Raw genomic sequence first — 21,111 nt, forward strand, 5'->3', positions numbered from 1 at the left:
CAACATCCGGGTGTGACCCAATCCATTTGTGTTTGTGATGGTGGAATTTTTTCAGTCCGATTGCATATTATTTAATTTTTTACGCAAACTTGCCATTAATTCCCACGGTTTTGATTGAATAAAGGGGAAAAGAACTTCAAGAAATTGTTCTCGTGGAAGGGAGAACGAAAGGGGATAGCTAGCTACGCTTATTGTGCTGGTATGTCACACAGGTGAAAGTGAAAACCAAGCGTTTGCGTCTTTGACTGCGTCATACAGCTATCTGACATTTTTTGATTGATTCGCTAGATTATTGGTATGGTTATAAACCGTGTGGTTCGAGCCCTGAATGCGTATTGGCTGAAAGCCGTGATATATCAGACCTTAAACAATTTATTGTATCTTTATTTAACTAGGCAAGTCAGTTGTGAATAAATTCTTATTTTCAATGACGGCATAGGGACAGTGGGTTAACTGCCTTGTTCAGGGGCAGAAGGACAGATTTTTACCTTGTCAGCTCGGTGATTCGATCTTGCAATCTTTCGGTTACTAGTCCAACACTCTAACCACTAGGCTACCTGCCGCCCCAATGGGTACCTATGAACAGAAACAAATATTATTTACTGGTATAATTACGTTGGTAACCAGTTTATTAATAGCTATAAGGCACCTCGGGGGTTTGTGGTGGAAATATGGCCAATGTCCAACAGTAAGGGCTGTATCCAGGCACTCTGAGGTGCGTCGTGGGTAAGAACAGCCTTTAGCCGTAGCATATAGGCCATATACCTTATTGCTTAATTATCTAGCTACCTATTAAATGGACAATATCATTGTTGCATTACACAGTAGATAACGTTACACAGCTAGTTATGTCTACAGGTATAAAGCCAAGGTTAGCCCCCTGCAGTTATGGAACGTTTGCTCACAAGTATGATTCAATTGCCTGATGACCCAGATGTAATCATGTGATCCTTCCTTAACCCATAGAAAATCCCAGGACACCATTTGACAACTTAAAAATGGTGAAAGTCCTCAATGGTGCTGCCCATGCTAAAACTGTCTTGGTCACTTGAGGCCTCTCATTCTCTATGGGAGGGTTTGAATTTGTCAAATACAAACTATTGTTTGCGTTTTCCACATTTTGTAGTAAACTGTATCTGTTGCAAAATGTTTTGCAACAGAAGCGTAGTTAATACACCCCAGGTTGTCAAACTATGTTTTCTCCTCTTGTGTCAGATGTTAGTGAGACGCCTCCAGTCAAATCACAATGAGTAACAACAGCAATCCTTTGCGTCCACTGGCCTCTGTGTCAGAGATTGACCACATCCACCTGCTATCAGAGCAGCTGGGCGCCTTGGTTCCAGGTGAAGAGTACAGTGATGTCACCTTCATTGTGGAGGAGAAACGCTTCCCGGCCCATAGGGTCATTTTGGCAGCACGATGTCACTACTTCAGGTACACCTGTTTGAATGCTTTTTTCTTTTTCTTCTTTGCAATGCATGAGGTCCTTGGCTTCCCATGAAATGTCAGATGACTGTCTCTGTCGGACAGTTGGCGATTAAATATAACCTTAAAATTATTTTAGGTAATAGTGTACAATGAAGACTGAGTAACAGTCTATGAAATGTCTAACAACCTTTTCCCCAGAGCTCTGCTGTATGGAGGGATGAAGGAGTCCCAGCCGCAGGCGGAGGTGACACTGGAGGAGACCCGAGCCGAGGCTTTCTCCATGCTCCTCCACTACCTTTACACGGGCCGGGCTAGCCTCAGCTCAGCCCGCGAGGAGGTGCTGCTGGACTTCCTGGGTCTGGCCCACCGCTACGGCCTCCAACCACTAGAGGACTCCACCTCTGAGTTCCTGCGCACCATCCTGCACACGCACAACGTGTGTTTGGTGTTTGACGTGGCCAGCCTGTACTCTCTGGGTGCGCTCAGTGAAGCATGCTGCGCCTACATGGACCGGCATGCCCCGGAGGTCCTGGCCTCGGACGGCTTCCTCACGTTGTCCAAGGTGAGGAGGAAGGTTCACGTTCATCAAAAACTAATAGAAGAACATGGATCGAAACAGGAAGGGGACTACCTGGACTTGCTATTAAAGAAAATCAGTTGCAAAATGTTTTCAAACGATTTTCATTGTGTGCCCCAATGAACAAAACCCAGATGACTGAATCAAAGGAAGTAGTCTGAACTGAATCTGCTTCTATCCTCTCTGTGCAGACTGCTCTGCTGACTGTGGTACGGAGGGACTCGTTTGCAGCGAGCGAGAAGGAGATCTTCCAGGCGCTGTGTCGCTGGTGCCGGCAGACCGGGGAGGGTGGCGCCACGCAGGAAGTGATGTCGGCCGTGCGGCTGCCGCTCATGAGTCTGATGGAGATGCTAAACGTGGTGCGTCCCTCGGGACTTCTCAGCCCAGACGACCTGCTGGACGCCATCAAGACGCGCTCAGAGAGCCGCGACATGGACCTCAACTACCGCGGCATCCTCAGTGGGTCTCAGTCTCTGCTAGTCCTGTTCTAGTAGTCAGCAACTAATAGTTTTATTTGTCAGTGTGTGTGTGTGTGTGTGTGTGTGTGTGTGTGTGTGTGTGTGTGTGTGTGTGTGTGTGTGTGTGTGTGTGTGTGTGTGTGTGTGTGTGTGTGTGTGTGAGAGAGACACAGTTGAAGTCGGAAGTTTACATAGACTTAGGTTGGAGTCATTAAAACTCCTTTTTCAACCACTCCACAAATTTCTTGTTAATAACAAACTATAGTTTTGGCAAGTCGGTTAGGACATCTACTTTGTGCATGACACAAAGTAGTTTCATTTATATTTCACTGTATCACAATTCGAGTGGGTCAGAAGTTAACATACAGTAAGTTGACTGTACCTTTAAACAGCTTGGAAAATGATGCCATGGCTTTAGAAGCTTCTGATAGGCTAATTTACATCATTTGAGTCAATTGGAGGTGTACCTGTGGATTATTTCAAGGCCTACCTTCAAACTCTGCTTCTTTGCTTGACATCATGGGAAAATCAAAAGAAATCAGCCAAGACCTCAGAAAAGAAAATGTAGACCTCCACAAGTCTGGTTCATCCTTGGGAGCAATTTCCAAACGCCTGACGGTACCATGTTCATCTGTACAAACAATAGTACTCAAGTACAAACACCATGGGACCACGCAGCCGTCATACCGCTCAGGAAGGAGACTCGTTCTGTCTCCTAGAGATGAACGTACTTTGGTGCGAAAAGTGCAAATCAATCCCAGAACAACAGCAAAGGACCTTGTGAAGATGCTGGAGGAAACGGGTACAAAAGTATCTATATCCACAGTAAAACGAGTCCTATATCGCCATAACCTGAAAGGCCGCTCAGCAAGGAAGAAGCCATTGATCCAAAACCGCCAAAAAATGCCAGACTACGGTTTGCAACTGCACATGGGGACAAAGATCGTACTTTTTGGAGAAATGTTCTCTGGTCTGATGAAACAAACATAGAACTGTTTGGCCATGATGACCATCGTTATGTTTGTAGGAAAAAGGGGGAGGCTTGCAAGCCAAAGAAAACCATCCCAACTGTGAAGCACGGGGATGGCAGCATCTTGTGGGGTTGCTTTGCTGCAGGAGGGACTGGTGCACTTCACAAAATAGATGGCTTCATGAGGATGGAAAATTATGTGGATATATTGAAGCAACATCTCAAGACCTCAGTCAGGAAGTTAAAGTTTGGTCGCAAATGGGTCTTCCAAATAGACAGTGACTCAAAGCATACTTCCAAAGTTGTGGCAAAATGACTTAAGGACAACAAAGTCAAGGTATTGGAGTGACCATCACAAAGCCCTGACCTCAATCCCATAGAAAGTTTGTGGGCAGAACTGAAAAAGCGTGCGTGAGCAAGGAGGCCTACAAAACTGACTCAGTTACACCAGCTCTGTCAGGAGAAATGGGCCAAAATTCACCCATCTTATTGTGGGAAGCTTGTGGAAGGCTACCCAAAACATTTGACCCAAGTTAAACAATTTAAAGGCAATGCTACCAAATACTAATTGAGTGTATGTAAACTTCTGACCCACTGGGAATGTGATGAAAGAAATAAAAGCTGAAATAAATCATTCTCTCTACTACTATTCTGACATTTCACATTCTTAAAATAAAATGGTGATCCTAACTGACCTAAGATAGGGAATTTTTACTAGGATTAAATGTCAGGAATTGTGAAAAACTGAGTTAAAATTTATTTGGCTAAGGTGTATGTAAACTTCTGACTTCAACTGTATGTATTCAATGTGATGCCTTTGTGTTACAGTCCCAGAGGAGAATATTGCCACTATGAAGTATGGGGCCCAGGTGGTGAAGGGAGAGCTGAAGTCAGCGCTGCTGGACGGAGACACCCAGAACTACGACTTGGACCACGGCTTTTCAAGACACCCCATAGAGGAGGATGGCTGCGCTGGCCTCCAGATTAAGCTGGGTCAGGCCTACATCCTCAACCATATCCGCATCCTGCTCTGGGACAGAGACAGCCGGTGAGAGAGACATCCAGTGTGTTTTAGGGGATCCGTTTGAGCAAAGCACAATTACTTATCTTTATGACATAAGTTCTTTGGGATGCAAAGTGATTTACAGATCAGTGATTTTGATCAGTTTTACTGTCTTGTAATCAATCACGCACATTCCTTTCTCTCTGAAGGTTTCGCTCAACTGATGAGCAATGTTTTCATAGTGTTTTATATATTGAAGTAATGTTCATATCACATTACTGTCATAAAGATAGAGATACTCTTCAACATTGCTTTGGGGCAATTCCACGTTAACAGAGTGATGAACTGTAGACCACCAGGCTGTAGCAGGACCAGGAGAACAGACCACTAGGATCAGAGAGCCGCGACATGGACCTCAACTACCGCGGCATCCTCAGTGGGTCTCAGTCTCTGCTGGTCCTCTTCTAGTAGTCAGCAACTAATAGTTTTATTTGTCAGTGGGAGTATGTGCATTCTGTTTGCGTCTGAATTGCGTGTGTGCGCGTGTCTCTTTGTACTCTGTGCGTGTGTGTGTGCGAGAGAGAGAGATATCACATTACTGTCATAAAGATAGAGATACTCTTCAACATTGCTTTGGGGCAATTCCACGCTGACAGAGTGATGCTGTATGTCAAACAGAAAAAGTATGAAAATGTATGTGCTCACTACTGTAAGTCATTTTGGAAAAGAGCATCTGCTAAATGACAAAAATGTAAAACATAAACAAAAACCAATGATTGCGGAGTTTAACAAATCATACAACACTTTGCATAATGACTACTTTTAACAATCTCCACAGAAAATTTTACAAAAACACATTGACTTGAAGAACAGTGCAGTTGCGAAGTTTGGTAACAGAATGATGGTTTGTGCTTTTTGTGCCGTCATTCTGTTACCAAACTTTGCATCTGCACTGTTTGGTAAAGAATCTGAGTCCTAGTATCACTCTGTTAATGTGGAATTGCCCTTTGGTCACTGCGATATGTATGGCCCATTACCCTCTCTCTGTATTTGAGCAGGTCTTATTCTTACTATATTGAAGTGTCCATGGATGAGCTGGATTGGATGCGTGTTGTAGACCATTCCAAGTATCTGTGTCGCTCTTGGCAGAACCTCTTCTTTACACCACGTGTAGCCAGGTAAATCTTTACCTATGGTTTTCTTAGGGTTGGCACCAATTTAGACTTTTGGTTCCACAACATAGGCGTGATTGTGTCCTTGTGTCCCAGGTACGTGCGCATTGTAGGGACGCATAACTCTGTCAACAAGGTCTTCCATCTAGTGAGTTTGGAGTGTATGTTCACACACCGCTCATTCACTCTGGAAAAAGGTCTTCTCGGTAAGGCAAGAATATCAACCAGAATACCAGTGTTATACAGTGCCTTCAGAAAGTATTCAGACCCCTTGACTTTTTGTACATTTTGTTACGTTACAGCCTTATTCAAAAATGTATTAAATAATTAAAAATCCTCAAGCAGTCTAAACACAATACCACATAATGACAAAGCAATAAAAGGCTTTAATAATTTATAAACAAACAGAATTTATAAACAAACAGATCCCTTATTTACTTAAGGATTCAGACCCTTTGCTATAAGACTCGAGATTGAGCTCAGGTGCATCTTGTTTCCATTGATCATCCTTGAGATGTTTCTTCAACTTGATTGGAGTTCACCTGTGGCAAATTCAATTGATTAAACATGATTTGGAAAGGCACACACCTGTATGTATAAGGTCCCACAGTTGACAGTGCACGTCAGAACAAAAACCAAGCCATGAGGTCGAAGGAATTGTCCGTAGAGCTCCGAGACAGGATTGTCGAGGCACAGATCTGGGGAAGGGTACCAAAACATTTCTGTAGCATTGAACGTCCCCAAGGACACAGTGGCCTCCATCATTCTTAAATGGAAGAAGTTTGGAACCACCAAGACTCTTCCTAGAGCTGGCCGCCCGGCCAAACTGAACAATCAGGGGAAAAGGGCCTTGGTCCGGGAGGTGACCAAGAACCCGATGGTCACTGACAGAGCTCCAGAGTTTCTCTGTGGAGATGGTATAACCTTCCAGAAGCAGCACTCCAGAAATCTGGCCTTTATGGTAGAGTGACCAGATGGAAGCCACTCCTCAGTGAAAGGCACAAGGCCGCTCGCTTGGAGTTTGCCAAAAGGCCCCTAAAGACTCCGACCATGAGAAACAAGATTTTTTGCTCTGATAAAACCAAGATTGAACTATTTTGTCTGAATGCCAAGCCTCACGTCTGGAGGAAACCTGGCACCATCACTACGGTGAAGCATGGTGGTGGCAGCATCATGCTGTGGGGATGTTTTTCAGCGACATTGACTGGAAGACTAGTCAGGATTGAGGCAAAGATGAACGGAGCAAGGTAGAGCGAGATCCTTTATGAAAACCTGCTCCAGAGCGCTCAGGGCGTCAGACTGGGGCGAAGGTTCACCTTCCAACAGGGCAACAACCCTAAGTACACAGCCAAGACGACGCAGGAGTGGCTCCGGGGACAAGTCTCTGAATGTCCTTGAGTGGACCAGCCAGAGCCCGGACTCCCCATCCAACCTGACAGAGCCTAACACGGAACCCAAACCGTCTGCGCCATCGTGCGCTATCGTGCATACATTTATTTTGTCCCCCTACACCAAACGCGATCACGACACACAGGTTAAAATATCAAAACAAACTCTGAACCAATGACATTAATTTGGGGCCAGGTCGAAAAGCATTAAACATGTATGGCAATTTAGCTAGTTAGCTTGCACTTGCTTGCTAATTTGTCCTATTTAGCTAACTTGCTGTTGCTAGCTAATTTGTCCTGGGAAAAAACATTGAGTTATTTTACCTGAAATGCAGGTCCTCTACTCCGACAATTAATCCACACATAAAACGGCCAACCGAATCGTTTCTAGTCATCTCTCCTCCTTCCAGGCTTTTTCATCTTTGAACTTATATGGTGATCGGCATCTAAACTTTCATAGTATTACCTCGACGACTGGCAAAACAGTTCGTCTTTCAATCACCCACGTGGGTATAACCAATGAGGAGATGGCACGTGGGTACCTGCTTCTATAAACCAATGAGGAGATGGGAGAGGCAGGACTTTCAGCGCGATCTGCGTCAGAAATAGAACAGAGTTCTATTTTAGCCTTTGGCATCGCAGACGCTCGTTGGCACACGCGCAATAATTGAATAACATGGATTTCTAAATGTATTTTGCGACGCTCGCGCACGCGACGTGTCCGGTCTGGTCAGCATGTAAGAGGATTTGCAGAGAAGAATGGGAGAAACTCCCCAAATGCAGGTGTGCCAAGCTTGTTGCGTCATACCCAAGAAGACTCGCAGTGGTAATCTCTGCCAGAGATGCTTCAACAAAGTAAAGTGTCTGAATATTCATTTATTTATTTATTTTAATACATTTGCGAAAATTTCTACATTTGTTTTTGCTTTGTCATTACGGGGTATTGTGTGTAGACTGAGGGGGGGGGGAACAAATGAATCAATTTTAGAATAAGACTTAACGTAACCAAGTGTGAAAGTCAGGGGGTCTGAATACTTAATGAATGCACTGTATATGATTTATAAAATACATTGATCAACATTTTAGACTACATTTATACATATTTAAATTGCTCTGATTTAACAAATATTTCAAAACTCCTCTCGCAATTCTCTCCCATCACTTTCATGTCTGCAGTCCCCAATGAGAACATGGCTACCATCGCGGCCTGTTCCAGTGTCATCGAGGGGGTGAGTCGGAGCAGAAACGCCCTGCTCAACGGCGACACCCGCAACTACGACTGGGACTCTGGCTACACCTGTCACCAGCTGGGCTCTGGGGCCATCGTCATCCAACTGGCTCAGCCTTACTCTATAGGCTCCTTAAGGTGTGTGTGTGTACGTACACGTGTTTTTATTTGTGTGTGTGTGTGTGTGTGTGTTTTCACTGTTGCTGAGTTTTTGAATCTGTCTGCACAGTTGCTAAAAAAAAGAAAGTTTTTTCTTCCATCTGGACAGACTACTACTGTGGGACTGTGATGAGCGATCCTACAGTTACTACATTGAGGTCTCCACCAATCAGCAGGAGTGGACAAAGGTGGTGGACCGCACCAAGGTGCCATGTCGGTAAGACTCCCAGTCACCCTTTCCCATACTCTTCAGATAATCTTTGTACAAATCTGTCCATTTTGAGATCTTTTAAGTCTTGTTTTTCTTCAACAGGTCGTGGCAGACGCTCAAATTCGACAAGCAGCCTGCCTCTTTTATCCGCATCGTAGGAACTCACAACTCCGCAAACGAGGTGAGAGGATTGCAAAAAAGCCGTCATTTTTTTATCTGCCGTCATTTTTGTGTTTATAGCCTTTCCTCATTCTCCGTTTGGCTTTGTTTTTCAGGTGTTCCATTGTGTCCACTTTGAGTGTCCGGCCCAGTCTGACGCAGAGGTGAAAGAGGGTAGTCCTGGGCAGGAGTCCAGTTCCACGTCCCAGAACCCCAGACCTGTTCTGCCCTCCCGTACCCACAGCCTGCTCCCCTCCCTGCCCTCCTCATCCTCCACCTCCTCACAACCCCACCTCTGAGAGAAAAGGAGAAACCCTCAAGGCCACCATTTTGCACAACCTTTATCTATTACACAGGATGCACTGCTAAAATGCTGCTAAGCATACTATCCATTTTGATAAAAGATTGGCTTCTATTGTAATGATGAACATGTTTTTAGGGCGCTCATACAGTCCTCCCTGTCTGAAATGATAGGCAATGTTGGGGAAAAAAGGCTATGGAGTAAATTTGTCCATGCATTTTCCATGAAGATATTGGCAAAAATTTGTAGCCAGTTTAAGGGTACTCAATTAGAACTTTTCAAACGCCTATGGTCCAGGTGCTATCCAGACAGTGGAGGTTGAAGCAGTACTGCTTGTCCAAAGATTAACCAATGCAATACAGCAGTGATGTTGGCAATAATATCACCTTAATGTTTTTCTTATCATTTAAAAAAAAAATGAACAATCACAATTGGAACAAGTTTTTACTTGTATGTCCAAAAATTATATTTTGACATTTGTCATAACTTCTATGCTTTTTAAGTAGTGTATTTGCACTTGTTGGTTAACTAGAATGATCATGTTCACCTATTGTTTTTATTTGCTGAATTCATTCGCTTCACCCCCCCTTGGGCTAAAAGACTATTACTGTCTTGGCTTACAGTAGTATGGCTGAGCAGCACTTCAATGTCTTGCTTCAAATTGTTTGGTATATTCCTAAGCGATATTTATGGTTTATTTGCAGAGTCTAACTATATTTGTCACTTTATTGTTCCCCATATTTACTGTAAGAAAGTTGTCTAGGGCTTCTAACACAGGAAAACTGTACAGTGCTGGTAATAGCTATTTCCATGAATGGATTTGTTTTTGTCATTTTATTATCCTGACCTTTTGAGGAACATTTCAATTGCTGCTTGTGTTTACCTCTCACTTGTCTATGATTTTGTTTGTGTGGTTTTATTTTGGCTCAACGATTTATCAATGCTATGCTTCCTATCCTCCCTCACCTTTAGTTTCTTTAGTTTCCTGGCTCTTAATATGGCTCTTTCCTCTTTTCTTGTATCTCCTTTGCTATTTTGGTAGCTTTTGTGTAGATTTGACCAATCTTTTTGATATTTTCACATTGCTGCTATTGCACGAGGGATGAACATTGACTTAAAGTAAATTACTGTTAGTAGAAAGCAGATTACCTTTCTCATATCTATATTTTCCATTCTCGTTCCTGAATAGTTTTGATTGCATTTTGTTGTATTTTCTTAGTATAATAACGTCATTACTGTCAATGTACTATATCATCATTGCTGGCGGTTGCTTGTGTGTTATTCTATATCACTGCCATAACCATACAGTGGTATTTCTTTTCAAAAGAGGTCTCTTTTGTAGATGTTGATAGAGATTCAGCAGAAATGCCTCAATGTTTCACTGTTCAAATAATGGTGATTGATTTGTAAAGTCAAAGTTTGCACTACTCTAGTGGGCACCAAGAAAGTTTTTTTTTCAAATACTGCGTATGGCAAATGTTAGTGGCCCAAATGTATGGAAACGGCATTATGTCCTACGACTTATTTTGCAGTAATTCGCTTTAGCAACCCTCAAACTTGAAAGACCAAATGTTTTTAACATTGCTGATTAATACAGGTGTTGAATGCAGCCTTGGACATCCATCCTCATGACACCCTACCAGCTGGCAATCAAGCTTTTAAACAATGCTGTATTAAACTTGTCATCTTGACTCATGTATGTCTTTGTATTTTGACATGTTTTACACGACACTAATATTATCAGAAAGCTGTCCAACTCTCTCGAGGGAGGAGTTAGACCAGTGTTTCTCAAACCTCTCCTCGGGGGACCCCAAGAGGTTTCACAATTTAGTTGCAGGCCTGAACTAGCTCACCTGATTGACCTAGTCAAGAGCATGATGATTAGTTGGCAAGTTGAATCAGTTGTGCTAGCTGTGGAATAGATCGAACGCATGGAAAGGCTGGGGTCCCCAAGGAGAGGTTTGACTACAACTGGGAGGGAATCAATGAATTATATCAGGGATGGGAAATTCCATTTCTCTGGGGCTTAATTGGTGTCACACATGTTCTCCAGTCTTATTGCTAACACACCTGATTAAACTAAGTATGTTCTAAACTGAAGACCATGATTAGTTGATTATTGGAGTCCGGTGTGTTACCTGGGGTAAAAGTGTGTCACCAATCAGGCCCAGAGGACTAGTTTCCCATCCCTTATTTATATATACACACATCATTGGAGTGAATAGATTCCAACACTTTCTCTGAAGAATGCATTTCAAGCACTGCAATTACAACTTTCACAATATTTTTTTTATATACTTCGAATAATGTGTGTAATTACTACTCTGACGTGGAATGGATTTTGTGATCCTCCTGCTTCAAAGCATATTAAATATCGCACTTTGTAATACTTATTGTTCAATTTAAACCGTGAAATAAATAAACTGTTTTATATTACATGTGTTTAAAATGCATAAATCTAAATAGTTGCTTGTGTGTCGGCGAGCATACATTCGTTAGCTCACCCACATCCCCCTTTTATTTTCGACCATAATGCCTGTCGTCCCAGTTGGTTCCTATATAGTTCATTGACCTCGTTACGCAGGAATCTGAAACACTGGGGATTGTGTTCAATGCACGCCATTTTGATTCTATTGATAGGGCACAGTGCACCTTTTATTCTAAATGTGAGCCATAATGAGGGTCAGGTACCCGTAGTTTCCTGATCTGATTACTTTGTACATGTCGGCCCGCTGTATAATACGTATAGTCTTTGAGGCCAGACTGCCCCCACAGGCAAGATAAATAGGGTGGTCCCGCGGAGAGGGACGCAGCACACGGTGTACTATAGTGGAATGATAACGAGGTAACTGCTTATACGCTGTGTCGAATACGTGTGATAATATTGAGATTGTTGGAAATATTTATTGTAATGTTGTATTTGTGTGGTTCATGTTACAGGTTGGATAAAGCACTGACACCCCCTCTGGCTATTCGTAGTAGCGGAGCTCCAGCTGATTGCGTTGAGTCCGGTGTGGACACTTGAATGCTCAATTCATCCAAACAGAGCAGTTTATGACTATTTGGATCCCTGTGGCCGCTCGTGTCGGCAAAGCCATCCACCTTCTTTGTCCAAATTGACCGAGGACTATTTATAGAAGCGGATATCATAGATTTGAGTTGGCTGAAGATCCTTGACAAAGACAAGGCCCCTGTCTCCTCCCCAGCCTTGCGTACCATCATTTTATTGAAGACATGGGGGATACTGGTAGTGAGCGCAGCAAACCTTTACCAACTCGGTGTCCCTGTGGATTTTGGGGGTAAGATGTCGCACATCATGTATTATTTGTTGTGGATATGGGTTAATGTGGGGATGGTAATTAATGTCGCCTAGACTAAATCCATTGTTGGGCAGACCGGGTGGGGGTTGGGGATAAGTTGGTAGCCGAGCTAGCTACACAACTGATCTGAATGTTTTTATATATTTCCCCTCTGTCCGTGAGTGTAGTTCTATCAAAGCGTGAAGTCTCCAGAGCATGATTTTACAACTCTGGTTTTGAATGTTTTACGTTTTCTGGTTAGAATCTGATGTGGTCTATGCTATTATTCGGTCTAGTTCGGCTAGTTATGTCTCCTTAAATGGAAATGTAGCCAGTCATATAGCTGTGATATCCTAACTGAAGATGAAACGTTGGACACTTTATCCAATGTTCCCCCGACTGTCATTATAGTGTAACCACAATCATCGAGTTTAAGCACGTTCCTCCCTCACATTCCAGTCTCCTTTGTGAAATAAAGGGACCAAGCAAAGATTATAGCCTGTGCTAGGAATAAAAAATGGTTGATTTGTTTGAACTGGGCAGTTAATCCTGTATGGGGAATTTTATTACCAAAACCCTGCCCATCTATTTCGTCCCATGCACTCTACTAGTCACACTGAGGCTCTTCGGGGCAGGTAGCCTAGTGGTCTACTGTTTTTCAGCGGAAAAGGAAGCAAGGTTGAAAATGGTTGTATCCCTGAACCGGAACATCCGTTTGTTGGAAACTTTGCTTAGGCTACATGTGAGTAATTCAGTTTGCTCACATCTGTCAACGTCAGGTGACGCAATCGGCAGCCTGTTTACTGCTCCTACAGTCCACACCCCGTTTGAGGTGTCTGAAGCTTGTCAGTTTTCCCCTCTGAAGGCCTCAGGCGTTCTTTCCTTGTAGCCCTTCCCTTGTGTGTTAGACCTATATCTCTTTTTAGAGTATGCCTGCTTACAGCCAGAGCCATGAACACATCCTGTTCAGTTTGAGTATTGCTGTTGACTAGGGCTGTCTGTCATGGCAGGCTATGCCTCATTAAACATTGGGAGGGGTGTCTATATCTCAACACTGCAGGATATAGGCTTAGCATTTAGAAGTTGGCTAGTTTCAAGAAATCCGGGATGAATTTGCAGTGCCTTTCTGTTTTTGGTCAGTTCTTACATGGTGCATAAAATTGTGACTGAGTGCGAAGGACAGTCTTTGATAATGACAGGCCCATAGATTTCTATGGACACTGTCCATTGGACAGACCATTCTAGACTGATATGTTTTGATCAACATGTTAGCTCAGCGGAAGCCCTTAGGAAGACGAGGCATTCGGTTATGATGCGTAAACTGAAAGTGGGTAGGCAAACAAGTCTTCAATGCAGTGAAAGGATTCAAGGATTAAGCTAGCATGGGGCCGGTCAGAACTCACTTCTATGATGGAGGCTTTTCTAGGTATGGGCCTAGACACTGTACCGCTGAATGACATGTGATGTATGTGGGGAAGTTGCTGTTAAGGTCATGGTAGGATGAGTCCTAAATGTATCCCAAGTCAATTGGAACACTGCATTGGTCACGTTCCCTCCAAAGGGCACAATGGGCTGAATACCTTAGTTCCAGCCTCTCCCATATTGACAGTGATCACAGAGCCCTAAACAGAAACGTTCCAGCATTGTGAGTGTCAGAGACGTCCAGAATGAGAACAACCATTAGCCAACCTCTGGAAACATGATGTCATTGAGGGAGGCATTCAAAGGAAAGCCTGAAAATGCTACATGTTTAGTGGAAGATGTTCTACTCAACAAAAAAATACATGTTTTTGATGTTACATGGAAGGGTTTGGTTTGTTTGCATGTATGTATCATGGAGTTTAGTCTGCCATGTGTTGCGTTGGCCTATTCTACATGATTAGGATTGTGAGAGGAGAGAACCTGTCTGCTTTGACGTTTGGTTTTCTATATAGGTCTAGATTGTGTCTAGCCTATTTCTGACCAAAGCATCTTGTAATGTATACAGTATTGCAAAAATGTGATTGATCCACAACGATGTTGTTGGAACTATCCATGTTGTTGACTAGCCTACTCCAGTCAGTAATGACCCCTCACTGGCTGTTGGTCAGTTGTCCTAAAAGTCAAAGCCTGTCAGGATGGCCTCGCCACACATCTGCTTAGCCTGGATTGATTAGCTTCTTAACCAATGAGGGATAAGATCAAAGGGATGTTGGTCTACCTGTCACTCATTTGTTGCTGTAAAAAAGATCCACTTTATTACAACCTTGTGCTCCTTCCCTTTTGAACGGTTTGTGATGCCCTTTACATTCCCCTCCCCCATAGCCTTTGTTTGTTTCCCCCTTCTCTTCTTCCCTGCCATGACTTTCTGTCATCTGTCACCCCTGCCATCAGCTTGTTTTCACTCACTCTGTAGCTATGGCAACCTCGTAGGTCCATCAGACTGTCTGGGTACAAAAAATGGGTCATGTTTGAGTGTCCTGAGAGGAATTGAAATAGTCATGCATGTTTTTATTTGTTTAGCTGCAAATAAGAGGGGCAGATTGCGTTGACAAATTGTTTAGTGGGCTTGGTACCATCTTTCTGTGACTGATTTTTATTTTTATCTCTCCCCAGGTCCAGTAAAACCATGAACCTCTGCTCAAAATGTTTTGCTGGTAAGCCTTCCCATATGTGTGGACAATGGGTTTCTGTTATGTTGCAGAGCTCTGTGTGTACCTGAGACATCAGGAGGGGGTGTGCAGATGTCTGCCTCGTGTGATGTCTCTGCTGTTTTTAACACTTTCGAATAGCCAACTTAGTTCGTTAGACATATTTTGTAGAAGTAAAGTGTTTCCCCTTATGGTATAAAAATCCCTGTGAAATATTCCATAGGCATGCTGTAAAAAAAATATTAGGCTATTTTCAGAATCCAGAAAGGGCCCTAAACCTATTTCCAGATGCACTTCTTACTGGCATAATGGCGATCTCTCAAGAATGAGTAAGATGGGTGTCAGGGAAAATATTCACCCAGGTCTGATATCATGCATGCCTGTATGTCAGGGTGTTGACTCTCAAGCCTGCTGTGGTAAATGATTGCAGCTGTAAAATTGAGATTGTGACTGAAGTTTTGTGACTGGCTTCTGTAGTCCTTTTTGGGAGGCGTGGAACTCTGGCAGTGTCCATGGAAACGAGTGAGCTCGGTGAAGACGGCACCTAAGGGGGCAGCATTGCTTAGAATAGATTTGATACACAAGAGCACAGCGACAGCAGAAATGAGTTCTATGGAGGATTAAGAGATGACCCCCGCTGCTTTTTAAGCTTGTGCTGCCCTCATGGTATGGGGAGTTGATGGATAGACCCTGGTAGCCTAAAATATGGTCATTTTGAGTTTATGATTGGCATCTTGGGGGTGGGGGGGTGGTGATGCATGCCCCCACGTGTATGTTTGTGTGCGCCAAATCAAATGTTTTGTCACGTGCCGAGTACAACAGGTGTAGACCTTACTGTGAAATGCTTACTTACAAGACTTTAACCAACAATGCAGTTCAAGAAATAGAGCTAAGAAAATATTTACTAAATAAAGTAAAACAATTTAATCAAATCTAAAAGTTAACACATTAACATTCCTTAACAAGGGGTACATACAAGGGGTACAGGTTAGTAGAGGTAATTTGTCAAGTGACTGCATAGATAATAAACGAGTAGCAGCAGTGTATAAAACGAGGGGGTGGGGGTTAATGGAATTAGTCCGGGTGGCCATTTGATTAATTGATCAGCAGTCTTATAGCTTGGGGGTAGAAGCTGTCAAGGAGCCTTTTGGTCCTAGACTTGGCGCTCTGGTACCGCTTGCCGTGCGGTAGCAGAGAGCAGTCTGACTTGGGTGACTGGAGTCTTTGACAATTACTTTGGGTCTTCCTCTTACACCGCCTAGTATATAGATCTTGGATGGCAGAAAGCTTGGCCCCAGTGATGTTCTGAGCCGTACGCACTACCCTCTGTAGCGCCTTACGGTCAGATGCCGAGCAGTTGCCATGCCAGGTGGTGAAGCAACCGGTCAGGATGCTCTTGATGGTGCAGCTGTAGAAATTTGAGGATCTGGGGACCCATGCCAAATCTTTTCAGTCTCTTGAGGGAGAAAAGGTGTGCCCTCTTCACGACTGTCTTGGTGCGTTTGGACCATGATAGTTAGTTGGTGATGTGTACACCAAGGAACTTTAAGCTCTCAAACCCGTTCCACTTAATCCCCGTCAATGTTAATGGGGGCCTGTTCGGCCCTCCTTTTCCTATAGTCCGCGATCAGCTCCTTTGTCTTGCTCACATTGAGAGAGAGGTTGTTGTCTCTGACTCTGACCTCCCTATAGGCTGTCTCATCGTTGTCGGTAATCAGGCCTACCACTGTTGTCGTCAGCAAACTTGATGGTGTTGGAGTCGTGCTTGGCCATGCAGTCGTGGGTGAATGGGGAGTACAGGAGGGGACTAAGCACACACCCCTGAGGGGCCCCAGTATTGAGGATCAGCATGGCAGGTGTTGTCTACCCTTACCACCTGGGGGGCAGCCAATCAGGAAGTCCAGGATCCAGTTGCAGTGGGAGGTGTTTAGTCCCAGGGTCCTTAGTGATGCGCTTCGTGGGTATGTCGCTCTGGATAAGAGCGTCTGCTAAATGACTTAAATGTAAATGTAAATGTACTATGATGGCGTAGCAGTCAGATGTCCTTTGTCCTCGTCCTGTCCCGTGTATATATTTTTCTTCGCATTTCTTTTTATATATATTTTTTTCTTCTTAAAAACTCAACTTCAAAACACTCTCCTGCAACCTACCTCACCAAATGTGGTGCGGATGTGTTTTTTTTTCTCCTCAAAGGTATTATTCACCTCGTATCCGAAATCTACAACAGAAGCTAGCCAGAAGTTAGCCAGCTCACAAGCTAACGTGAGTAGTTCAGCTAACCACAGCTAGCGCTTATCAGCTATCCTTTAGCTCGGAAAACTATTGCCAGTTTTGTACAACGCGACTCAGACCAGAGCATACCAGACCTATTCTCTCTCCATATCCCCGGATTTTTACCGCAAGCTCTGGACATTTACACCTGGATCTTGCAGCTAACTAGCTGCTATCCGAGTGACTATTGGCTAACATCAATTCCGGAGCAAACACCAATTATCCCGGAGCTAGCCAGCTGAAGAGTTCCATCAGCCACTCCTGGGCTACAATCACCTATCCGGACCCGTTTTACTGCCGATGCGGAGCCCCACCGGGCCTTCACGACTGGGATACCGACGTTATCTGCCCGAGGGAGTTATTCATCTAGCCAGAAGTTAGCCAGCTCACAAGCTAACGTGAGTAGTTCAGCTAACCACAGCTAGCGCTTATCAGCTATCCTTTAGCTCGGAAAACTATTGCCAGTTTTGTACAACGCGACTCAGACCAGAGCATACCAGACCTATTCTCTCTCCATATCCCCGGATTTTTACCGCAAGCTCTGGACATTTACACCTGGATCTTGCAGCTAACTAGCTGCTATCCGAGTGACTATTGGCTAACATCAATTCCGGAGCAAACACCAATTATCCCGGAGCTAGCCAGCTGAAGAGTTCCATCAGCCACTCCTGGGCTACAATCACCTATCCGGACCCGTTTTACTGCCGATGCGGAGCCCCACCGGGCCTTCACGACTGGGATACCGACGTTATCTGCCCGAGGGAGTTATTCAACTGGCCCCTCCATCGCGACGTAACCTGAACGCCCATATGCTAACTGCGGCCCGCTAATCGTTAGCTGTCTTGAGCATATCGGCTGCTATCTGAACAGGTCTATCGAACAATCTTACGCCGCGGGCTAGCTTAGTGGAGGCCTCACTGCTCCATCTACGGCTGCCCCCTGGACACTATGATCACTTGGCTACATAGCTGATGCTTGCTTGACTGTCCATTAATTCACGGTACTCCATTCCGTTTATTTGTGTTTTATCTGTCGGCTCTGTGCTTTAACTCAGGATCTGTGTGTAGTTAATCCGACCCTCTCTGCCTAGCCGTCGACCATTTTTACCTGCTGCTGCTGTGTTAACTGACTAGCTGCTGTTATCTCACCTGTTGTTTTAGCTAGCTCTCCCAATCAAGACCTGCAATCACTTTATGCCTTATTGTATGTCTCCCTCAAATATCAATATGCCTTGCATACTGTTGTTCAGGCTAGTTATCATTGTTTTGGTTTGCAATGGACCCCGTAGTTCCACTCTCCGTACCTCCGATACCTCCTTTGTCCCACCCCCCACACATGCGGTGACCTCACCCATTGAGACCAGCATGTCCAGAGATACAACCTCTCTTATCATCACCCAGTGCCTGGGCTTGCCTCCGCTGTACCCACGCCCCACCATACCCCTGTCTGCACATTATGCCCAGAATCTATTCTACCACGCCCATAAATCTGCTCCTTTTATTCTTTGTCCCCAACGCTCTAGGCGACCAGTTTTGATAGCCTTTAGCCGCACCCTCATCCTACTACTCCTCTGTTCCTCGGGTGATGTGGAGGTAAACCCAGGCCCTGCATGTCCCCAGTCACCCTCATTTGTTGACTTCTGTGATCGAAAAAGCCTTGGCCTCATGCATGTCAACATCAGAAGCCTCCTCCCTAAGTTTGCCTTACTCACCGCTTTAGCACACTCTGCCAACCCTGATGTCCTTGCCGTGTCCGAATCCTGGCTTAGGAAGGCCACCAAAAATTCTGAGATTTCCATACCCAACTATAACACTTTCCGTCAAGATAGAACTGCCAAAGGGGGAGGAGTTGCAATCTACTGCAGAGATAGCCTGCAAAGTTCTGTCATACTTTCCAGGTCTATGCCCAAACAGTTCGAACTTCTAATTTTAAAAATTAATCTCTCCAGAAATAAGTCTCTCACTGTTGCCGCCTGCTACCGACCCCCCTCAGCTCCCAGCTGTGCCCTGGACACCATCTGTGAATTGATCGCTCCCCATCTAGCTTCAGAGTTTGTTCTGTTAGGTGTCCTAAACTGGGATATGCTTAACACCCCGGCAGTCCTACAATCCAAGCTTGATGCCCTCAATCTCACACAAATCATCAAGGAACCCACCAGGTACAACCCTAAATCCGTAAACATGGGCACCCTAATAGACATTATCCTGACCAACCTGCCCTCCAAATACACCTCTGCTGTCTTCAATCAAGATCTCAGTGATCACTGCCTCATTGCCTGTATCCGCCACGGGTCCGCGGTCAAACGACCACCCCTCATCACTGTCAAACGCTCCCTAAAACACTTCTGCGAGCAGGCCTTTCTAATCGACCTGGCCCGGGTACCCTGGAAGGATATTGACCTCATCCCGTCAGTTGAGGATGCCTGGTCATTCTTTAAATGTTACTTCCTCACCATATTAGACAAGCATGCTCCGTTCAAAAAATGCAGAACCAAGAACAGATATAGCCCTTGGTTCACTCCAGACCTGACTGCCCTCGACCAGCACAAAAACATCCTGTGGCGAACTGCAATAGCATCGAAGAGCCCCCGCGATATGCAACTGTTCAGGGAAGTCAGGAACCAATACACGCAGTCAGTCAGGAAAGCAAAGGCCAGCTTTTTCAAGCAGAAATTTGCATCCTGTAGCTCTAACTCCAAAAAGTTCTGGGATACTGTAAAGTCCATGGAGAACAAGAGCACCTCCTCCCAGCTGCCCACTGCACTGAGGCTAGGTAACACGGTCACCACCGATAAATCCGTGATAATCGAAGACTTCAACAAGCATTTCTCAATGGCTGGCCATGCCTTCCTCCTGGCGACTCCAACCTTGGCCAACAGCCCCGCCCCCTCCGCTGCTACTCGCCCAAGCCTCCCCAGCTTCTCCTTTACCCAAATCCAGATAGCAGATGTTCTGAAAGAGCTGGAAAACCTGGACCCATACAAATCAGCTGGGCTTGACAATCTGGACCCCCTATTTCTGAAACTGTCCGCCGCCATTGTCGCACCCCCTATCACCAGCCTGTTCAACCTCTCCTTCGTATCATCTGAGATCCCCAAGGATTGGAAAGCTGCCGCGGTCATCCCCCTCTTCAAAGGGGGAGACACCCTGGACCCAAACTGTTACAGACCTATATCCATCCTGCCCTGCCTATCTAAGGTCTTCGAAAGCCAAGTCAACAAACAGATCACTGACCATCTCGAATCCCACCGTACCTTCTCCGCTGTGCAATCCGGTTTCCGAGCCGGTTATGGGTGCACCTCAGCCACGCTCAAGGTACTAAACGATATCATAACCGCCATCGATAAAAGACATTACTGTGCAGCCGTCTTCATCGACCTGGCCAAGGCTTTCGACTCTGTCAATCACCATATTCTTATCGGCAGACTCAGTAGCCTCGGTTTTTCTAATGACTGCCTTGCCTGGTTCACCAACTACTTTGCAGACAGAGTTCAGTGTGTCAAATCGGAGGGCATGTTGTCCGGTCCTCTGGCAGTCTCTATGGGGGTACCACAGGGTTCAATTCTCGGGCCGACTCTTTTCTCTGTATACATCAATGATGTTGCTCTTGCTGCGGGCGATTCCCTGATCCACCTCTACGCAGACGACACCATTCTATATACTTCCGGCCCTTCCTTGGACACTGTACTATCTAACCTCCAAACGAGCTTCAATGCCATACAACACTCCTTCCGTGGCCTCCAACTGCTCTTAAACGCTAGTAAAACCAAATGCATGCTTTTCAACCGTTCGCTGCCTGCACCCGCACGCCCGACTAGCATCACCACCCTGGACGGTTCCGACCTAGAATATGTGGAC

General features: G+C 44.9%; 2 protein-coding genes across 3 annotated transcripts in view; both read left to right on the plus strand.

Moving 5' to 3' along the window:
* LOC139582614 (BTB/POZ domain-containing protein 9-like) lies at positions 1-10,745 on the plus strand. Its single transcript, XM_071412757.1, has 11 exons — positions 1-199; positions 1,216-1,434; positions 1,627-1,990; positions 2,197-2,464; positions 4,262-4,481; positions 5,495-5,614; positions 5,705-5,814; positions 8,173-8,362; positions 8,493-8,600; positions 8,697-8,775; positions 8,870-10,745. The coding sequence occupies exons 2-11, from the start codon at positions 1,247-1,249 to the stop codon at positions 9,050-9,052; spliced, it is 1,830 nt and encodes a 609-aa protein (XP_071268858.1). The 5' UTR covers positions 1-199; positions 1,216-1,246; the 3' UTR covers positions 9,053-10,745.
* The window catches only part of LOC139582615 (AN1-type zinc finger protein 3-like), a 23,600-nt gene continuing 11,561 nt past the window's right edge, over positions 9,073-21,111 (plus strand). For both annotated transcript variants that reach the window (XM_071412758.1, XM_071412759.1), the window contains exons 1-3: positions 9,073-11,899; positions 11,995-12,353; positions 14,949-14,989. In XM_071412758.1, the coding sequence (XP_071268859.1) occupies positions 12,289-12,353; positions 14,949-14,989 (106 nt within the window). In that variant the 5' untranslated portion in view covers positions 9,073-11,899; positions 11,995-12,288. The remainder of the gene's footprint in view (positions 11,900-11,994; positions 12,354-14,948; positions 14,990-21,111) is intronic.

The sequence above is a fragment of the Salvelinus alpinus genome, chromosome 8 (assembly GCF_045679555.1).
Source record: "Salvelinus alpinus chromosome 8, SLU_Salpinus.1, whole genome shotgun sequence".
Lineage (NCBI taxonomy): Eukaryota > Metazoa > Chordata > Actinopteri > Salmoniformes > Salmonidae > Salvelinus > Salvelinus alpinus.

What these genes read in the sequence shown, in the direction of transcription:
- LOC139582614 (XM_071412757.1), top strand. Translation starts at nt 1,247, where the DNA reads ATGAGTAACAACAGCAATCCTTTGCGTCCACTGGCCTCTGTGTCAGAG. An exon ending in GCACGATGTCACTACTTCAG is followed by an intron (nt 1,435 to 1,626) that starts GTACACCTGTTT and finishes CCTTTTCCCCAG; the next exon opens with AGCTCTGCTGTATGGAGGGA. An exon ending in CAACTACCGCGGCATCCTCA is followed by an intron (nt 2,465 to 4,261) that starts GTGGGTCTCAGT and finishes TTTGTGTTACAG; the next exon opens with TCCCAGAGGAGAATATTGCC.